This window comes from Lutra lutra, chromosome 10 (genome assembly GCF_902655055.1).
Source record: "Lutra lutra chromosome 10, mLutLut1.2, whole genome shotgun sequence".
In the NCBI taxonomy this organism is placed as follows: Eukaryota; Metazoa; Chordata; class Mammalia; order Carnivora; family Mustelidae; genus Lutra; species Lutra lutra.
In genome coordinates, this window is record NC_062287.1 from 105,979,276 (window position 1) to 105,999,583 (window position 20,308).

The 20,308-nt window shown below is 54.1% G+C and overlaps 1 protein-coding gene across 2 annotated transcripts; it reads right to left on the reverse strand.

The window, feature by feature from the left end:
* Positions 1 to 651: 651 nt before the first annotated feature.
* SLC22A8 (solute carrier family 22 member 8) lies at positions 652 to 18,248 on the reverse strand. 2 transcript variants are annotated; one of them, XM_047693307.1, is made up of 11 exons: positions 18,128 to 18,247; positions 17,019 to 17,402; positions 7,461 to 7,564; positions 6,751 to 6,911; positions 5,909 to 6,077; positions 3,806 to 3,929; positions 3,498 to 3,613; positions 2,352 to 2,566; positions 1,539 to 1,647; positions 1,191 to 1,394; positions 652 to 1,102 (listed from the first exon to the last, which is right to left on the reverse strand). In XM_047693307.1, the coding sequence occupies exons 2-10, from the start codon at positions 17,352 to 17,354 to the stop codon at positions 1,343 to 1,345; spliced, it is 1,386 nt and encodes a 461-aa protein (XP_047549263.1). In that variant the 5' UTR covers positions 17,355 to 17,402; positions 18,128 to 18,247; the 3' UTR covers positions 652 to 1,102; positions 1,191 to 1,342. The 2 variants fall into 2 exon arrangements, with proteins under 2 accessions (XP_047549263.1, XP_047549264.1); XM_047693308.1 differs by lacking the exons at positions 652 to 1,102; positions 1,191 to 1,394; positions 1,539 to 1,647 and adding an exon at positions 1,654 to 2,205 and having other exon boundaries at positions 18,128 to 18,248.
* Positions 18,249 to 20,308: the final 2,060 nt, after the last annotated feature.

The following is a 20,308-nucleotide window of genomic DNA, read 5'->3' on the forward strand; positions in this document are numbered from 1 at the left end:
AGCAGCGCTGGCCTCTGCCTGCAGCCGCTCTGGGCTTGTCCTCTGCTCACACGCGTGCTGGGACATGTACATGCCACAGCATACTTCCAAGCACAGGACTTGCTATGGACAATATTGCGTCCTTGCCCAAATTTGTATGTTGATGCTCCAGCCTCCAGCGTGATGGTAATTGGAGGTGGGGCCTTTGGAAGGTAACTGGGGATAGATGAGGTCATGGGGGAGGGCATCATGGTGGGACTAGTGTTCTCAGAAGAAGAGACAGCAGAAACCTTGCTTCTCTCTCACTGTCCCCGCCAAGTGAGGACACAATAAGAAGGTGGCCGTCTGCACAGCAGGAGGAGGGCTCCCACTGGACACTGAGTCTGCTAGCGCCTCGATCTTGAACTTCCCAGTGTCCAGAATTGGGAGAAAGAAATATTTGTTGTTTACGTGGTTTGCCTGTGGCTTGTTGTCGCAACCCGAGCAGACCTGGTGTATATGCAGCTCTGTGCACTTGTACACGTGCACACGGGTTCCAGCCCAGCCTCTCTGTACCCGTGTGCCCATCCCTGCATGTGACACAGAAGTTCCAGTGGATGGTTATGCATCGCATGTGTCTGCGTGGAGGCCAGCCCCCTTCTCCCTGCTGCCCCCACTCCTGAGCATGGTGGCCTAAGTTCATTGCCATTTATTGAACGTTTCCATCAAAGGAAGGGGTGGGGAGCAAGAAAGGGAAGCTGTCTTTAAGATTGAGCCAGGGAGCTGAAGAGGACCTCAGGGGAAGGGGGCTGGGTCAATGGGGGAAGGTGGCCTGTGGGGAAGGGCTGGACATAAGAATGACATGGCCTCGGCTGAGGGAGGATGAGGACAAGGGTGGGGCATTAGAAGGGACTGCGGTCAAACCTTTGGGCTGGAGCATGGACCTGCTCAGGGCCTCCCAAGGTGCCCCCAGAGCCCAGAGGCAGGCGAAGACCTGGCTGGGATTCGTTTCGGAAGGGCAGGGAAAGGAGGGCTCTGCTGTCTTCAGCTGGGGTCCCGGCCCGGACCACAAGGCTGCAGAGGGATCTTCTGGGATGCTTTCTCTGCTTCTGGTTCCTGCTTTGGCTTCTTTGCCCGCCAGGACCTAGGGAAAGAGAGCTCAGGAAAAGCTCCCGGTCTGGATCTGCTTCCCCAATGAGGAGTTCCAGTGGGACCAGAGGCAAGCGACTGACCAGTTTTCCACGTCTTCGATAGTCTCTGGCAAGGGCCAATTGAGGGTCTCAGGCAGGAAGTAGGTGGCACTGCCTCCAAGGAGGGTGATGGTCCCAAATATAACGCTGGGGATGAAGGGCTGCAACTCCTCTGTGATTTTCACCAGTGGGGCCTACATGCTTCCCACACGGGTCCACATGTTGCTTACGCCCATACCTGTTTGCCTTGGGAGAATCCAGGGCACGGACTAGCAGCCTGTGTGGGTCTTAAAGGACAGCTGTGGGACCCCTGGGCAGGGGCGGGAGGATGCCACAATCCCACCTGACCCCGTATCCTTTGGCTGGGTCAACCCCAAGCCCAGCACCTACCGGATGACCTTGGGATATAGCTCGGTCGTGTAGAGGAAGAGGCAGCTGAAGGAGCTGGACAGGCAGCCCTTCGCAAACACAGCCAGGACTGTCGTCAGGGTTGGCAAGTCTACAGAGGGAAGAAAAGGCGATGGGTCTTTGCCTCAGAAGCACCTGAGTGTTTTCCCTCCTTGGCGGACTTTGTCTCCCTTTTTGCTTTGGCTGCTGGAAAGCTCAGATCTAATTTAAATTTGAGTAAGAGCCCCTCTGCTGTTTCTAGTGCTTTGCGTGCTGTCCTGCTGCATTGGTGTTTTCCCCTGGCTCTGATTTCCTTCTCCCATATTTTGTTGTATATATGCTGGTCCTAAAATAGCTCACGTTCCTTTGGGAGGATATGGGTGTATCAACACACAAATGTCTATATAAACGTGGCTTTTCCAAGGCCGTGGTGGGAGTAGGTTGTGGGGTCTCCCCTGAGCACTGAGCTCCGTGGTTTTCCCATGCCAGCTCGTCTTCCGCTTAGCGATGTCAGCAGGCCATGCTCCATCCCAGAGCGATCCCTCACACTGGCCAGACACCACCATACTTTGCCCAGGCTGGGTCAGATCTGGAAAGGAGCTTTGGTATCATCTAGCCCAGATGAGTCATTTTCTAGATGAGAAACGTGAGCCCCAGAGAGTTCAGAGACCTGCTCAAGGTAACACAGAGAATTAGGGGCAGAGCCAGCAGAATTGGGATCCCAGACACCCCACTTCCCAGTTTGCGGTAGCCTGTGTTGCCCACGGACATGTTGGGCTGCTTTCAGAAGGCTCTGGCTTAGTCCTGGCTTCTCACCTGAGGGCACAAAGATGATAGCCAGGATGGCCCCTCCTGCCAGGAGTAGAGCACCCGCCTGAGTGATGTGTCGGCCCAGATGGTTCATGGAGAGGACAGTGATGAACTTGGCCGGGATGTCGACCCCACCAAAGATGAGCTGGAGGACGTAGAGGTTGACTCCAAAATCTTCCACACTCATAGCCAGACTGTAGTAGCCAAAACCAGTGGAAAACCTGAGGGGAAGAGAGTGATTGGCTGGTGCCTGCCGCCAGACTGGGGTCTCTCCCTACGCTGGTCATGGGGTCATCGGGAAGATGAATAGTTTCATTTCTTATCCCAACCGCAGCTGATCGGTACAGGCTGCTCAGAGAGCTCTCTGAGATTGTGTCAGGGCTCAGTGCTGGGATGGATTCGTTATGTCTAATAAGGGCACGGTCTAGGGTGTGGTGGCAAAGATTCACATAATTGACTCTAGAGAATATCAGGACTGGCGAGACTCTGGGAGACCAAAGGAAGTAGGAAATGGTCTCTCTTGGTTGTGTAATAGTTGAACATCTAGAATGGGAGAGGTGAGTCAAGCTGTGTGCCTGGGTCAGATGCTTCCTCTTTCTCTCTCAGAATCGTGGGATCTCTTTTGAAGTCCCTGGACATATGGACCCTAGTCATGTGGAGATAAAGGAGGGTCTCTGAACCAGGTCATGGAGAGGGCTTTGCAGGAGCTGTAGAATGTCAGACAGAAGAGATGACTTGGAGAAGCGTAATTTCTGTCTTCAGGCCGTGAGGGCCAGCCTTGCTCCGTGTGGTCCCAGAGGGCAGAGCTGGGCCAGTGGGTGTGCTGATGGAAAAGCAGAGAATGGGGCAATTGCCATAGCAGGGATGGGAGCTGTGAGTGGGGAAAGGGTTTGGAGTATTTGCCTTGTGCGTGGGGTGGGCATGACCTGACGGGGAAGCAGATGCTGATGGCCAGCACTAGGTGTGTGGCTGGGACACAGGAGATTTATTTCCAGGGTTGGGGCTGGGCTGTGGCAGCCCAGGGAGGGGATCTCTTGACTCCTCTTGCAAGTACCCTAGGCCTTCCCCTTTGGAAAACCTGCCGGAAGCCTTGTTCATTGCTTCTGTTTGGCAGAGATGTGCGGATGTGAGCAACGAGGGGTGGTGTGTTACCAGGCCAGAGAAAGACAGAAGGTCACACGGTGCAGGTTGGGTGTCTGGAAGAGGTCAGCCATGCTGTACTTGGCCTTGGCCAAGGAGATCTCCTTCTGCATGCTGAATCTGAGATCCTTGGGGCAGAGGAAAGAGAAGGGTGCCATTAGTGATTGGCTGGTGGGCAGGAGGAAGGAGGGAGGGAGGTGCAGCCTGGTGTCTCTAGAAGACTTTTCCTGGGGCATTGGATGTGATGTTGGCTTGGGATCAGGGAAACAGAGGCAAGAGGAGGGTTCCTGGTCCAGACTATAATCCCTCTTGGCTCCTACCTCCACACTGAGTTTTTCTCCTTCTTCCTTCTTGCCATTGAGGGCAGCCATCCACCGGAGTATTTTCAGGGCCTTTGAGAATTTTCCAGACAGGACCACCCAGCGTACAGACTCTGGTATCCACCTGGGTGCCAGAACCAAGTCACAGTGACTCCCCCCACGCCAGAGCCTTTTTGGTGGGGCCAGAAGAACACCAACATCAACAGGGCCCAGAGCAGGAGGTCCAGAAACCCAAGCTGTTTTACTGCAGACTTCATGGAATTTAAACTTGGCCAAGCTTTGCACCTGGGCTGCCTGCTGCCAGCACAAATTCTAGCATTCTCTTCTTCCCCTTCCAGAAGAGCCTTTCCTCTGCCCCCCTACCTGGGCTACTTGTTATCGTTGGGTATCTTCCTTAGCTAGGAACCTTGGGCCTGGGCCAAGGCAGGTGGATCCTGGGGAAGGGACGGCATGTTCAAGGCTAGACAGCTGGACGTTCCTGTATATCCTCCTCCCCAGCCCTTCTTGGGCCACCTCCCAGGGCGAAGAAGGGGCAGGGTTTCGGTCCTGGGGCAGCTTGAGAAGGTGGCTCAGGTTAGGGTTATGGCCTAGGGGACGGGTTTGAGGCAGAGGACCAGTTCTGCTGGAGTAGGAGCACAGCATGAGGTCCTGGGATCAGTGAGCAGGAAGCCGACCTCACTTTCCCCATCTCCAGGCTGTACTTCTGGGCTTGGTTCGCCCTGAGCAGACCCTGAGTGTCACTAGGCAAAGAGAAATAGAGGAGAAGGAGGTGTGGGGAAGAAGGAATGATATTTTAAAAAGCCCTGTCTGAGGGGTGTCAGCTGTGGCTGTGGCCACCATAGGCACCCAGGACCAGACTCTGTCCTCCTCTCCCCAACAAGAGGAACAGTGGCTCCCCATCAGTGAGCCTTCCTGTGGACCAGGCCCCCATGACCCTGGATGATGGGCGTTACTATCTTCATTTTGCCTAGGAAAATCTCGGGGCTCAGAGTGGGTGAGGCTTGTCTCAAGTCCCAGGGAGAAGGGGCCTGAGCTCTTGACTGTTCCCTGCTGACACTCTGCTGCTCTTTGCTCCCTGTCTTCTCCCATCCCAGGCTGTGAACATTTCTGGGCTCTACCCTGGACCCTTGGACCACCTGTCCATCCCTTTCTGTAAGATTCTACTCTCATTTTCAAATGGAGGTCTGTCCCTCTTCTATGTCTTTTCGTGTAACCCTGGGGGATGGCTTCACTTCTCTAAGCCTCTGTTCCCTTATCTGTCAAATGGGACAGTGATGCCTCCTTCACACAGAGATGTCACGAGGATCCGGATGATTTAAGGGGATGCCTAGAATGGGGCCTTGCACACAGGAAGTGCTCAGTAAAGTGTCACTCTGTGTCAGTTAAGCATCTGACCCTGGATCCCAGCTCATATCTTGATCTCAGGACCCTGAGTTCAAGCTCCACACTGGGCTCCATGGCCAGCATGGAGCCTACTTAAAAAACAGAAAACAAGTTACATTTTGGAGTTTCAGTTCCTGTTTTCAACGTGTCCTTAGCTTTGATGTGATGATAGTGAGCCCTTGACCTATTTGTGGTCTTTGGTCCCAGATACTTCGATTCTCCCAGTTCCCCAGTTTGGGCTTTCCTCTCCTTTCTACCTCAAATCTAGAAGTCCCCAAATCCTATGGATTTGTCCTTCAAAATGCCTCTCGGACTTGTTCCTGAGGCTCCTCCTGCCCACACAGTCATGTGTCTCCTCTCATCTCCACCCACTTGGGTCTGTCCTTGGGTCACAAACAGAAGCTCAGTCAGGCCTTTCGACACCACAGACACGTTTGTTCTCTCTCCCTCCACACGAAGCCGAGGCTCCTTGGCTTTCTATTCTGTCCACAGCCTGGCCCTGTGCCTCTCAACTTGGCCCCTTCCTCCACTGAGTGCCCCCCAGACACCTGGTCCTGCTGCACACCTTTGTGGATTAATTCCTCCTCCCTGGATTGCCCTTCCCAAATCTGGGACAGAGGTGTCCTGGGAGAGAGTCCGCCAGCCTGGTCAGACACGGTCTCCCCCTGTTTGGCCCCCATGGGCGTTAAGGAGGGAGAGGAAGAGGAGAGGGCCACATACCAGGACAACAGGAAGAAGACGAAGAAGGGAATGGACACGGTTAACTGTAGCCAGCGCCACTGGGGGATGGCATAGGCCAGGCCAAGCAGAATGAACTGACCACAAGTATAGAAGTAACCCATTAAATTTGACATGATGGCCCGCATCTGGATGGAGACACATTCGACATCTGCAGGAGGAGCCCAAGGACCAGATTAAGATTGTGCTGGGCCCTGGGCCACCTCCCGATGGAGGGGCACCAGCTCCTGCCCACCATCCCATCAGCTGCTTGACCTGAACTTGATCCTAAGGCTTCATCGCCCCCATTTTACAGATGCTGTGACTAAGGCTCAAGAAGGTAGGACCCAGACTTAGGTCTGTCTGACTTCCAAGCCCACACTCTTTTTTTTTTTTTTTAATTATTTTTAAGTAATCTCTATGCCCAACATGGGGCTTGAACTCACAACCCTGAGATCGCGTCACATGCTCTATTCGCTGAGCCAGCCAGGCACCCCACCCCCACCTCTAAGCCCACACTCTTGAGTGTCTCTCTAGAGGCAAATGACTTCCCTCATTTTGCTTCAATGTCCTTATCTGTAAAATCAGGACAATAGTGTGGCCTCCATGTGTGTGTGGACCGAATGGGATGGTGTCCCCCCAAGAGTGTCTGGCCTGGGGGATGGGGTGGGGTCCTCGTTGTGGATTGCTGTTGTCCTTATGCTCAGAGGGGGGCCTCTGAGATCCTGAGAGGGGCAGCACCTTAGGCGACCAAGGTCACAGGGAACCTGCGTTGAGCTAGGCCCTTGGCTTCAGGCTGGGGTCCCCCGACTCCTGCTCCCCTGCTCCTTCCCCCTATGGCTTACTCAAGATGGTGGTACTCAGGACAATTCCTGAGATACTCCAGCCGCTCAGGAAGCGGAAGACCGTGTAGATGGAGAAGTTGGGGCTGAAGGCTGCACCGGAACCGCTGGCCGCCAGCAGCAGGTAGCTACAGGTCAGGATGGGCTTCCGGCCAAACCTGGAGCTCAGAGGAGAAGAAGGACGGCGTTAGCCATGGTGAGTTCAGTGAGACGTGACTCTGCAGGTCTCAGGGCAAAGGGTCGGAACCCCCACCTCCCCAAGGGCTGGGCAGGGCATGTAATCCCCTCTTTAGACAGAGACTGACTGGTAATTGCTATTTTGTTGAAGGTTTGCAGTTACGGTTCCAAGTTAATGAGTGATCGCCTCCCCCACCCCAGCTCAGTGGCCTGAGCAGAGGTCAAGGGACTTCCCATCTCCAAAGAGTCCATGCACCTGCCTCCACGGCCACACAGCCTCTACACCGTGTCCGAAAACCTCGAGGCTTTCCCCAGGGTCTGAGGAGGTGGGAAGACTCCGGTTGTGAGGGCTTTGGGGCAGAGGGAAGGCTGCACCCCAGCAGGACTGGGACTTGCCCAAGGCCACAGACCAGGGTCGGTCCTTCCTGCTTCCCCCAGCTCTTTGCCTCTTTGGGGGAAGTGCATAGGTGGTCAGAGTGAGGTGGGATGCCCCCATAGGTTGTGCCGCCTCCCCTCCAGAGGCCCCCGTGTCTCACCTGTCCGACAGGTCTCCCAGCACGATCCCCCCAGTCAGTATCCCCGCCATGAAGACAGACTGGGCCACCTCTTTCAGTCTTCTGGAGTCACACACCAAGTCCCACTGCACAGGAGAAAGGTCGTGCCAGCCTGGCTCGGTCCAGACTGGCCCTCCCAGCCAAGCTCTGCCTGAGCTCCACGGTGCCCGCCTGCTCCTGGCGTCCTCACCAGACTTCCCTGAACCTGGACCCCACTCTCAGGCGCCAGCTCTGCGTTCAGCCCAGCCCGGGGCTCCTTGGGTCTGCCTGTGGCTCTTTGGGTCCCTGACCCCTGGGGTGCAATGACAGTTCCTCTCCAGTGTATGTGGTCCATCAGGGGCTTGTAGAGTCTGCTTAGCTGTCACTTCCAGGTATGTTCTCAACTCCTGCCCTCGTCCCTTCCAAGCTCGCCTGCACCCTGTGCTGCAAGGTCAGGGCCGGCCTGCAGCCTAGCTTTCTCCCTCTTCTCCATGCGGACACTGCTCTACGGTTGACACCTGGCTCCATCCCACATCTGTCTGTGTCTCTGAGATCTCTCCTTCAGGTCCACATTCACTTTCCGTTCTCCCTTCCCTTCAAAGCTGAATCTTTTTTTTTTTTTAAGGTTTATTTTTTATTTATTTGACAGAGAGAGAGATCAGAAGTAGGCAGAGAGGCGGGCAGAGAGAGAGAGAGGCGGAAGCAGGCTCCCTGCTGAGCAGAAAGCCCAATGCGGGGCTTGATCCCAGGACCCTGAGATCATGACCTGAGCCGAAGGCAGAGGCTTAACCCACTGAGCCACTCAGGCGCCCCCAAAGCTGAATCTTTTGAAAGAGAAGCTATACTTGCTCTCAGCCTGGCCTCATCTTCTGCTCATTGCTCCAGTCGGCCCCGACCACTCCACTGACACTGTGCTCACCAGAGTCGCCCGAGATGGCTTTTTCACTAAGCGCACTGGAACCTCCTGTAGCCTGGCCTGCCCTGACTTCCAGCAGCCCCTGATGTTGCTGATGTTGACCTCTCCCTCCCTCTGGTCTTTCTCTCCCTATTTACCTCTCCTCTTCTTCCTCCATGGGCTCCTTTCTCTCTTAAAGATTCCCTAGGGCTCTTTCTGGATCTTTCTCTCTTTTTATCCACTTTCCTGAGTGGAGCATCACCTGCTCCTATGGCTTCAGTTTCTATTTTATGAGGAAGACTCCAACCCGTGTCTTCAGCCCAACCTCTCTTCTGGCCTTGAGAACAGTCAATTCAGCTGCCTTCTTGAAAATTCTACCTCGATGATGTCTCACGGTCACCTCAGAGTCAATAAGACTTGTCACCCACTGTTCGCGGGCTGGGAGCCTGTCCTTTGCCTCATCTTCTCCAGTGCATCCCCACGCCATCCTCCAGTTTCTAACTTTTGAATATTTCTGGAATCTGGATTCTTCTATCTCTACTACTATCTTAGTGCAAGATTAATAATAATGGCCGATTTTTATGGAGGGCTTACTATGCACCAGGCACTGCTGTAAGGAAACACTTCCCAAGCTTTAACTTCTTCAATCCCCACAACAACCTTATGATGGGGCATGACTACTGTCATCATCCCCATTCTATAGATAAAGAGACTGAGGCCTGCTGATGATCACTGTGGTGATCTTCAGACAGGTCTCTCAGCCTTCGATTTCAGTTCCTCCTGTCCTTGCTTTCCCTGCGAACTTGAATGGCTTCCTAAAACCCCTCTCAGGTCAGGTTCCTGTCTTGCCTAAAGGACTCCCTGGCTTCCTCCTACCCTTTGGGTAAGGAGAAAGCTCTGTTAACACAGATTTAGAAAGCCCTCATGCTCTCTCCTCTGCCTACCTGTCTGGCCTAATCTCTGCTAATCCCCAGCATGCACCCTTTGTCTAGCCATCCTGAACTACTTGTGTAATGAAGTGGAGAATTTTATTCAGTAGAAACGCCTCACAAGAATGTTTTGGAAGTGAAACAGTGTGGGCGAGAAACCATACGTCCCAGGGAGCCCTGTCCACATTCCTCTGCTGGAAGTGAGGGGGATGGGGTGGATGAAGACTCCAGGTCAGCTGTCTCCAGGCAGCCCAGCATGGCCAGAAAACCCAATGGGCTCTTCTGGCTGAGAAGGGAGGCTGCAGAGTATGTGTGTGGCATGATGGGAGGGTAAAGGGTGAAGGAGGAAGTGAGGGGTGTGAGGAGGAGTACACCAGAGGGTGTCTGGAGAAACTTTTGGTACATTGTGGCATGCTGTGAAAAACTGCTTTAGGAAAATCTGAAGTAAAGACCTAGTACCCAGCTAGTTTCATTCACACCCCCACCCCTTCCACAGTAAGCACATTTCTCAGGTGACCCAGTCTCTGGGTGGGTCATGTTCTTGACAGTGCAATGGAGCAGAAGAAATGCTTATTACTTCCATCTCATTTGATTAAGGGAGAAACCTTGGTCTGGACTTGAATGCCTCCTCCATTCCTGTTGATGGGAATGGTGACAACTAGAACGACTCAGGAAGTCATGTGTTGAAGATGGCAAAACTGTTGTTAGTCTGGGTCCCTGAATGACCCTATGGGGCAGAGTCACCCATCGACCTGAAATTCCCACCTTAGAACTCTTGCATGAGAAAGAGAACCACGTCTATGACCTGAAAGCCATTGAATTATCATTGACTCTTTTGTTACAGCAACATAGTCTATCCTGATACATCCCACCAGAAGTTGCAGATGGATACTTGATTCCCTCCCCCCAACCTCCATGTTATTTAGTGTCTCAAGAACAAATCTTTCTGCTTGGATCCTGAGAGGGTCAATGTCAGACCCATTTGGATTAGTTTAAGGCTGTTGCCCTTCTCTACGGTCTGAGACCAGATCTGCCACGTCTTGGTTTCTACCATACTACTTGCGGTGAGGTATGCCTTAGAATAACGGTCATGAGCCAGTTTCTACTTGAAAGCTGAGCCATGTAAGGAAACACCATTTCTAGAATGGGCTTTGACTCATGTTTAAAACAAGCCCGAATCCTTATAATGGCCCATAAATCGCTCCAGGATGAGCAGACTTATCCCTGTTCCCTCTCTGCTCTCATTGGCTACTACAAACTCCATTGTCCTCCACAAACTCCACTGGAGTTGGTCTTCCTGCTGTTCCTCGAACATCTCAGGCACCTCAGAATCTTGGCATATGGCATTTTCTCCGCCTGGAAAGTTCTCCCTTCAGAGAGCCACTTGACTTGCTCCTCCACTTCTCGCAGATCTTTGCGTAAACATCATCTTCTCAACGAGATCCCCCTTGACCACCCTATTTAAAATCGTAACTCCTAGTCTACATTACTCCACCCCGCTTTATTTTCTCGATAGCATTTGTACCATGAGCTATACCACATAGTTCCTTTTTGTGTGTTTGTTTCTCCCTCAAGACCGTCATCTTGATAAGGGTACAGTGTTTCGTCTGTTTTGGTCACAACTGTACTTCCTTTGCTTAGCACGGTGCCTGGCACATAGTAGGCATTCAGTAAATACTGGTGGGATTGAAGGAGTGAGCATTCTACAGGAAGAACAGAGAGAGGGAGAACTTTAGTGGTTAAGATATGCTGATGTAGAAATGAGAGGTCATATGGTCCACACTCCAGATACCACCTGGAGGAGAGTTTTGCTTTGCCACAATGAGCGTATGTCAGGATGGAGAGTGTCTGGGCTATAACCATAGGATGTATAATGACGTGTCAGCAGGAAGGACTGAAAAACTTCGCAATCAGGCTGGAAAAACGTCTATGGCAAACTATCTACTAGGGAATGGTGAAATGAGGGTTTAAAGCTTAGAACAAGAGCTTTGTGGTTAGACATTAAAAAAATCTTGGGTTTCAAATGCACACTTAGTTCTTCCCAGAGATTTCATGGTTAATAAAACTCATTGGAGTTGATGATAAAACTGTGGCCAGGGTTGCCCTGCAGATCAGCACAAATCCATAGGGCTCGGATCTGGAACGTGTAACTGCTATGGGTTGAATTGTGTCCCGTGAAAAGTTAGTCTGGAGTTCTAACCCCTAGTGCCTCAGCATGTGACCTTATTTGAAAATCGCATTGTGGCAGATATAATTAGTGAAGATGAGGCCATCTTGGGGTAGGTCTGGGCCCTTCACCCTCTGTGACTAGTGTACTTGTAAGAAGAGAAGTTGTAGACACATAGGGAGGACGTCTTGGACAATGGAAGCAGAGATTGGATAAGCCAAGGGACACCAAGCCTCACGGACAATCATCAGAAATTAGAAGAGGCAAGAAAGGTTCCTCCTAGAACCTTGGGAGAGAGCATCCCTACACCTTGATTTTGGATTTCTGGTCTCCAGAGCTGTGAGACAATAGATTTCTGTTATTTTAAGCCACCCTGTTTGTGGTACTTTGATATGGAAATTCTAGGAAACAGATACACTGTGTGATTCCTGCATGTTTGAAGTACTGTGGGCTTGGTAGGTGGTGATGGGAAGGGGATTGGGGATGGAAGAGTCTGGCCATGAGGGAACCAGAAATAGAGAGAACTGGAGAGATTTTTAAAGGCATCCTGGAATTCTGGGGGGAGGGAAGATACCTAGAGACATTTGGGGCATGATTCTGTGTGGTTAGCTGTATAAGACCCTTGAGAAGGCTGAAGGCTTGGTTAGTCTCAAAGGGGTTGAGGGTGTGTGGTTTATGTTCCTTTGACTTTGACTCCATGCACAGGCTGAGCCACATGTGGTCTGTGGTTTTAGTCGGGTTACACCGTGTATGTTCCTCTCTGCCTTTGAGCTTGTCATGTCCTTGTTCTCGTCCTGTTGCCAGACCTTCAGGCACTGGTGACAGGACAGGAAAACTCAAGGCCCAGAGAGGAATCGGAGGGGCCCACTTGGACCCCCAGACTGAGCTGGGCACCCACAGGACCGAGGTTCAGTAGTGTGGGAGCTGCGGGCCACAGCTCCCCTCCAGGGAACCCAGAGCCCACAATCCATGCTCCCCACACTTGCCAGACTTGAAAGAAAGGCCTTTGTTTTCTCTTAATGTCCCAGTAAAGCTCTTTCTGAAAAATTCCAACCTTATCTCTGCGGAACTCAGAGAAAGGAATGTGTGGTCGCCTCTGCCAGGAAGGCTTAGGGGATCAGCGGGTGAGGGAGACTCCCTCCACTCTGACTGGACCCTGCCCTGTGCTCACTCCCATCCTGGCCAACAGTCCTCTCCACCTGTGCCTCCTCCTCTGGGAGGGAAGCTCCTTGTGATCCTGTTATACAGATGCAGGAACTGAGACGGAGAGGGGGGCTGATGCCCCAAGTCACTGGCTATGAGAGTGGAGTGGGGACCCACACCCAGGCTTGCTGCTTCCATGAGGGGAGGGCTAGGTGAAAGCTGTGGAGTGTGGCTAAGCCGCCCAGGGGAGCTGGGAAGTGCCGTGACAGCTGATTCCCCTTTTCCTGGAGGTCCCCCTGCTCTTCTGGTGGGGACAACCTCTCTAATCTCAGGACACCTCTATTAACCATAATAGTGAGGGCAACAGCCACAGAGGCCACAGACATTAGCTGAAGCCTCCACAGGGGCCTTGTGTGGTCTCCTGTCGGGCTCACCCTTGCTCTGTTCTTCCGTTTTACGGATGAGCAAACTGAGACTTCTGGCCTCATGAGATTCCTAGTCCAGGGCAGAGTCAGGATGTGAACTCTGTTGCTTGACCCTGGATCACGAGCACACGCTGTTGGTCAGGGGGGTAGCCCCTGGCCTCCGCTAACTAGGGTCACTGAGTCAGGTGCCAGGTGCCACACACCCTTATTACCACCTTCCGCACTGGGGCTGGCACATCCAGACCCTGCCTCCGCTCCAGAGACCCACCTCTAGGTAAGGCCCGGCCATGGTTTTACCTCCGCCCCATGGGGAACTGAACCCTGCTCGCCCCACCGCAGGCAGGTGGAGGACGGATTTGCCCCAGATGGAGCTGCCAAGAGAAAAATCACTGTGCTGGTAACCAGCAAATCGCTGGGTCTGGCCACTGACATTTTCCCAGCTGGGCAGGGACCCCTTGCTGAGCCAGGGAGCTAGGCCCACCCAGAAAAGGGTACCGTATCCTGAGGACTGGTGAACCCCTGCGTTGTCGGGATGCAGATTCCACCCCTTTCCCCCCAAGGGCTGGAATGGTGTCTGGGCACTTGGCTGGCACAGACGTGAACGGACGCTTGTCCAAGGACAAGACCTGCAAACTCTGTTCTTGGCCAGGCTCCCTGGAGGGGAAGCCACTTGCCAGCAGTCAGCAGGATCCAAGACCCCCTGAGGGCCTCTGCCAGGAGCGGCCTTGGCCTTCGTTCAGCATCCGCTGAGCCCTTCCTGTGCTCCTGGCGCAGGGATGCGAAAGATGGGTTGGAGGGGCGCCTAGGTGGAGCCGTAGGTTAAGCATCTGAGTCTTGGTTTCTGTTCAGGTTGTGATCTCAGGGTTGTGAGATCCAGCCCTACGTTGGGCTCTGCACTCAGCCTAGAGTCTGCTTGAGTTTCTCTTTCCTTCTCCCTCTGCCCCTCCCAATCATGTTCTCTCTCAAAATAAATAAATCTTAAGGGGAAAAAAAAAAAAAGGTGGGTTGGGGACCTACCTTCCCTGTCCAGGAGGAAGCCACCAGCCAGGGAGGGGGCTCTGTGAACAGCAGCCTCCTGGGGCCACAGGGTGCTCGGTCAAAGGGACCGACTGTGGGTGGGGTTATGCAGCCTGAAGGAGCCCCATTGCCGGCCCTGCTCCATGTCCCAGCTCCACCATTGATGAAACGTGGTGGCGTAGGCCAGGGGGCCTCGACCTGTGCCTTTGTTTCCTCATCTGTACTAATGGGACAATTAAGGTGCCAGCCTCAGGGTTGTTGGGAAGATTGAAGGGGTTAATAAAGGCCAGCCCTGGGGCATGGGGAAAGCCCACAGTCAGGTGTAGCGGTGATGGTTATGTCACTGCTTCCTGCCTGATTGCTGTCTCTCCAGCTAGCTTCCGTGTTTTCAGAGGACAGACAGGGATGGTGGCTTTCACTCCTCCTCTCTGATTTCCCGGGGGCCAGCTATACAGCAAGTCGCCCATACATTTGGAAATTTTATAGTATTGAGGCATCTTTGATGCCTTCCCCGCTCCTCACCACCACCTCCATTGCGTCCCCAAGTCCCATGGATTCTGACTCCCTAAACTCTCTGGTATCTATTCCCACTGTCCCTTCCACTTGTCCTCATTTCCCTGGATCCTTGTGGTGAACTGCTAACTGTTCTTCCTACCCCTAGACTAGAACTCTCCACCAGACACTCTCCGTCCTGCTGTCAGAGGGAGGGTGATCTGAACACACCTCTCTACTGCTCAACACCCTTCGAGGGCTCTCTGCTGTCTTGGGACAGAGGCTACACCCTCTCCTTAGCATCCAAGCTGGGTGGCCTCTTCTCCAGCCCCATGTCTGGTGGCCTCCACGCTCCACAGCTCGCGCCTCTAGCCTTCCCCTGTCTCTTGCTATCCTGACCGCTTTGTTTTTATCCTGCTCCTGGGACCAAGCGTTTGATCCCCCACACTGTTGCTTTGGCCTGGGGCACGCTTGCCCACTTCAACCTGCCTGCTTCCTCTCTCCTGGTCACACCCAGGGTGGTTTCGCTGACTCCAACTGGCCCTCCTGGGCCCCCCTGCCCGCTCTGGCCCAGGCTCTGTTCTAGCTGCTGGGGATAGAGGGAAGCAGCTAGAAATCTCTGTCCCAGGAAGCTTGCGTGTTGCACGCATAGCCAGGGGTCCTCGAGGGGTGGCTCTGTCTCTTGCCAGAGGTGAGTTCCTGGAGGGCAGGAGGGAGCAGGTGGACTGTGACTCTTTGTCCTCAGCAGTAGGCATATAGTTTTTAATAAGTGTTTGTTTGCTGCATTTCAGGCACTGAGCTTGGCCCAGGGGAGAAAAAGCAACTGTAATATAACCCAGGGTTAGGAGAGTCAGCGAGTGTCATAGCTCGGAGCATGGCTCTGGGGCCAGAAGCCCGTGTTAGGATGCTGAATCTGCCCCTTTGCTCGTGGCGTGAACTTGAAGGAGCTCCTTAACCTCCAGGCTTCTGCTTTCCCATCCCATCTGAGAAATGAGCTTATAATACAAACTACCTTACAGCACTGTCAGCAAGGTTAGAAGTGTTAATATCTCTCAAGTGCTTGGAACAGGGGCCTGGCATGTAGTAAGCGCTTTATGTATAAATAAATATTCACGGAACACATGAGAAACAGTTATACAGACTAGGAAGTTAGAGAGTCTTGGGTTCAGATCCCACCTTTGCCAGGTCCTAAGCACAGGTATTCCTGGGAAAGTTGTGAACGAGGCTCCCTGTGCTGTCGCCTGGGATTCTGGGAGCCCTCACCTATAGCACGCCTAGCAGAGAACCGGCGCAGGGCAAACGGTTGGAAATGCAGCTCTCCGATGAGGCAAATGCAACATCCTGCTTCTCAAGGGAGGAGAATGAAAATAGCGGCCTCTCTGTTCAGGGCTCAGATGCCACGCCCCCTCCAGGAAGCCTCCCGGGAATCCCACTAGAATCTTGCAGTTCCTCCCTCCTTCCTCCTTCCAACCACCATGAACCCCTATCCCCCTCTGTGCCTCTTAGGGGAGGGCGTTTGCCTTAAATCCCAGTCCCAAAACCGACCAGCTGTGTGATACTGGACCCTCACTTCCCTTCTCTGAGTTTTGGTCTTTTTGATCTGTAAAAGGAGCAAAAATCACGTTCGACAAGATATCGCGGTGAGAATCACAACGTCTGCAAAGCACCAAAATGTGCCTGGCGATTTGCAGATCCTCCCCAAATGCCCGTTCCTGGTTCTTCTCCCAGCCTCCCCGCACCATGGTCTCCTGACTAGCTTGTTAGTTCATCTGAGGGTGGAGGGCCGGACGTACCTCTGTATCTCTGTCATTCCAGGGATGGCAGGTCATAGAATCAGGAAAGAAGTTAAGGGTTGAACACATGGGAAGTGAACCCAGGCGTAACTCACGGCGGGAGGGGGGCGGTTGGGAGGTCTGCTCGGGTAACCCTGCCACCTTGGGCCCCGCTCCCTCCTCCATACACTCTCCCATCTTGGGACCTTCACACAAGATGCAATTTCCTTCCTTTTCCTTGTTGCCTGGTGAACTCTCAAAGGACATTAGCTCAGCTTGAGGGTCACTTCTTCAGGGAACTGTTCCCCTGGGACTGCCCCCCCACATCCTCACGCCACACACCCCCCCTCCGGCCCCCATGTCCAGCCCTAGGCAGCCCTAGTCTAAGGTCACAGCCCTAAGTACTCTGAAGTTGTAAATTTACATTTCTTTATGGGGTTCCTTCCTCGGGTGATGTCCTGCAGGGCTGAGGACCCTGGGTAGCAGGGACAGTGCATTTCTGTATCCTCAGAGCTTAGCACTGTGTCTGCTCCAGAAATGGGCTGGCGACTCTGAACGTGAAGAAACCGAACTTTCTGGTTTGTCGGCATCGGCACCCAGGTCCTTCTTCTCTGCCTGCCCAGCGCCCCGGCCTCTGGTCCCAGCCCCAGGGAGACTAGAGCCCAGACTGTTCTCCCATCCCTGAGTGAGTGGAAGAAGAAGGGCCCCCCTCTGTGCATACCTCGGTCACAATGGAGTCCACGGTGTGGAGGTCATAGACCCAGCCGTTCAGGCATGGCTCGGTGGCCCCCTGGGTGTTGTTGGGCAGGCTGGTGTTGGGTGGATATATGAAACGGAGACATGTCTCAGGCTTCCCATCCAGGCCCTTGGGGAGCCCCCAGGGCCCGGCGGAGGCGTTGGGGGGCAGGCGACAGTGGTGGGGCGGCGTAGCCGCTGTGAAGATCTGCGGCAGGTAATGGTTGGCCAGGCCCAGGACTGGGAGGCCCAGCAAGACCATGTTCAGGAACTGGAAGGTGCCCTTGCTGCCCACTCGGTCCATGAGCTCGGAGAAGGCCATGGCAGATGAAAAAGAGCTGCAGGATGAAACAGAGCTGCAGGAAGGCACCTGGCCAGGGAGAGGTGAGTATGCACTTGAGTTTGGTGTGCCTATGCGGACAGGTGTGGGAGCACCGTGGGACTGTGGGCCAGATGCACGTGTGAGCACAGGTGCACGGAACAGCATGCATATAAACATGTACAGATGTGGGGCTCAGGGGTGTGTGTCCACACGTGGATACATGAGGACACACCCAGCGGTGTGTCCAGGCACAGGACCGCAGGTGCGGCGTGTGTCCAGGTGTGTGTGTCCATGGGGTGTCTGCTGTGATGTGTGTCTTGAGGCTGGAGTAGAAGGCGCAGCTGTGGGAGCATGGGCGTGTGGTTGTGTGTGTGAGTTTGTCTGTGCTCCGCGAGGCTGCTCACACAGGCCACGTGCACGTGTGGCACAGGACAGCTGGGACCCCAGGGACCTGGCCATGGGCATTGGCAACAGGGGCCAGATGGTGGTGGTTGGGGGAAGGTGGGGAGGTCCCTGCTCACCCTGAGCAGACACAGGCTTGGAAGAGCCCAGGTTGCCTGCTGGGAAAGTCTCCCCAAGCCCCAAGCCTTCTGGCTCTCGGCTGTCCTCTGGGCCTGGGTCCACCGACTGGGGCAGTGGAAGGAGTCCCAGGCAGGTCCCAGAGGGCGTAAGGGGCTCGGCCAGTCCCAGAAAGGAAGCAAGACCAGATCCTGGGGGCTTCTCAGGGGCCTACTCGGGCCGGGGCTTGGGCGGGGGTCCCCATTCCTCCTTACCTGGTAGCTGGTAGGGGCCCAGGTCCCTCCGCTGGGGCCGGTGGCGGAATGTGGCCGAAGCCCAGGGTCCAGCAGAGGCTCCTGCGCTTGGGGCAGCTTAGCTCCCAGGAGCTGTTTTTGTGCCTGCCCCCAGGGGGACTTATATAAGGCATAAGTTCCCCAGGCTGATGTTTGACTTTCTTCTGAGTGTTAATGGTGCTGGCATGGGAGGGCGCTGTGGACACACCGAGCCCTGCCGTCTTCAAAGGGCTGCCTCAGCAAAGGCTGGCCACTGGTGTGGCTGAGCCCAGCAGGGGTGCTGGCCAGACTGAGGGGTAGGTGGTTAGGGCAGGCTGGCCTGAGGATAGTCTGGGAGGGGGTCTGGTCTGAGTCCTGAGGGCCCTGGGTCATCTCTATGTGGAGGGTCTGTGGGATAGCTCTGAGAGTGGTGTTGTGTGAGTGGGCAGAAGACATTCTGCCGGGCATCACTTCCCCTGCCTGCTGCCTCCCGAGAAGGTGGCCTAGAGACTTGTCCCCTGGGAAATGGTAGGGTGGGTCCAGCAGAAAGTGGCATGGCTGTCTGTCCCTGAGGGCTCCAGCTGTGATCGGCTAGGCTCCTCGGCAGGCAGGGCTCCTTTGTCTGAGTCCCAGGCTCAGGGGAACAGCCCCCTTCCATCTCCACTCTCCACGGACAGGCTCCTCTTCCGATCAGTTGCGTCCCTTTGGGGACAAATCATGGTCCCTGGTGTTTTGTTCTTTTCTCTGAATTATTGTAATTCTCTAATAATGTTTTACTTGCATAAAACAGGGGGAACACAAATAGGCCAAACAAAACAAAATACCCAGCCTCACCTGAGAGCCAACCCCGTGTGCTTTCTGATGTATGTTCTTCCAGACCTTTCTTCCGCAGGGACTGTGGTCTGACCCTCATTCTTCAGCAGCCGGCAGGAGGCTCAGGTAACCTCACGGCCTCATTACTACTCCAAGCATTGTAAATTAGGAGACTAAGAAACAGAGAGGTTAAGTAACTTGCTCACGGTCTCCCAGCTGGGGAGGACAGGGGCGGTGTGGACCCAACGTCTGCAGAGTCCGTGGGCTCTCTACCTTAGCAGCGTCACCTTGGCTGGCTTTCAGTGTCCCTCCTATGTGCTTTTACCTCTCTGGTTCTACCTGCAGGGACTCTGGGGAGCAGCCCCGTCCTATCTGCTCTGGGGGGCTAGGGAGGGGCCCACCTAGGGCTCCCCTTCTTGGCTGGGGAGGAGTCGGTCCCCTTCTCCACCCAAGCAACATCCAGCTCCCTGGCTCAGGCTGGCCTCTGCCCCTTGAAGTCTCTCCCAGCCCCTCACCACCACCCCCTCCAGGGTGGGGTCAGCCTCTAGGGCTCTGCTCCCCACCTGGACCCAGCAGTAATTGATGTTTTCAGAGTGGCCTGAGGAAGGGCGAGATCCGGAGTCATCAAAGGAAGATTAAATTATGCTCCGAAGCAGCCAAGGGGTTGTTTTAGGAAGGTTTTCGACTGTGAAGCTTGCAGAGAGCTGAGCCGCCGCTCGAGCCCCCCTGTTCCGGGTGTTCGCCCCCCTGTGAGATTTGCTGGTGTCTAATAGGGCCTGGGTTATCCGTCTGTTCCTGTCCTAGCGGAATGTTCTCTAAAGGAGCCTGGTGACTTCCTGTGGAGGCTGCTGGAATTGAGCCAGAGTACAGATGTGCAAGGCCAGCTTGGGGCGGGGGGGGCCCGAGCCCCCAGGGAATGTGCCTGGATTCACGTATCCGGACTGAGGCATTCTCTTAGGCCCCCAGGGACTGTGTCATGAACTTGCTGGGTGACCTTGGGCAAGTCACCTCCCTCTGGGCCTCTCGTTTCTCCTCATTAGTTAAGTGGCTTACACACACTCTCCAGAAATCTTTTATTCAAATAGTATATTGGGTTTGTAAGATCAATACATAAGGCAGAGGTGAGAGGAGGGAAGGTGGAGAGAAAGCGGCCCTTCCATCCCCCGTGCCCGCCTCGGCTCACCCTTTCCTTTGGCATCTTCTGACCCCGGCCGGCTCTGCTAGAAGCATCTCCGTTACATTACAGGATCCATCACTCACTCTTGCCTTGCTGTGATACTAAATCGAATATGTTGAAATTAACTTTTTTTTTTTTTAAGAAACGATGCATCTGGGAAATCTTACATGCTAAATGCATTTTTAGCTTCGGAT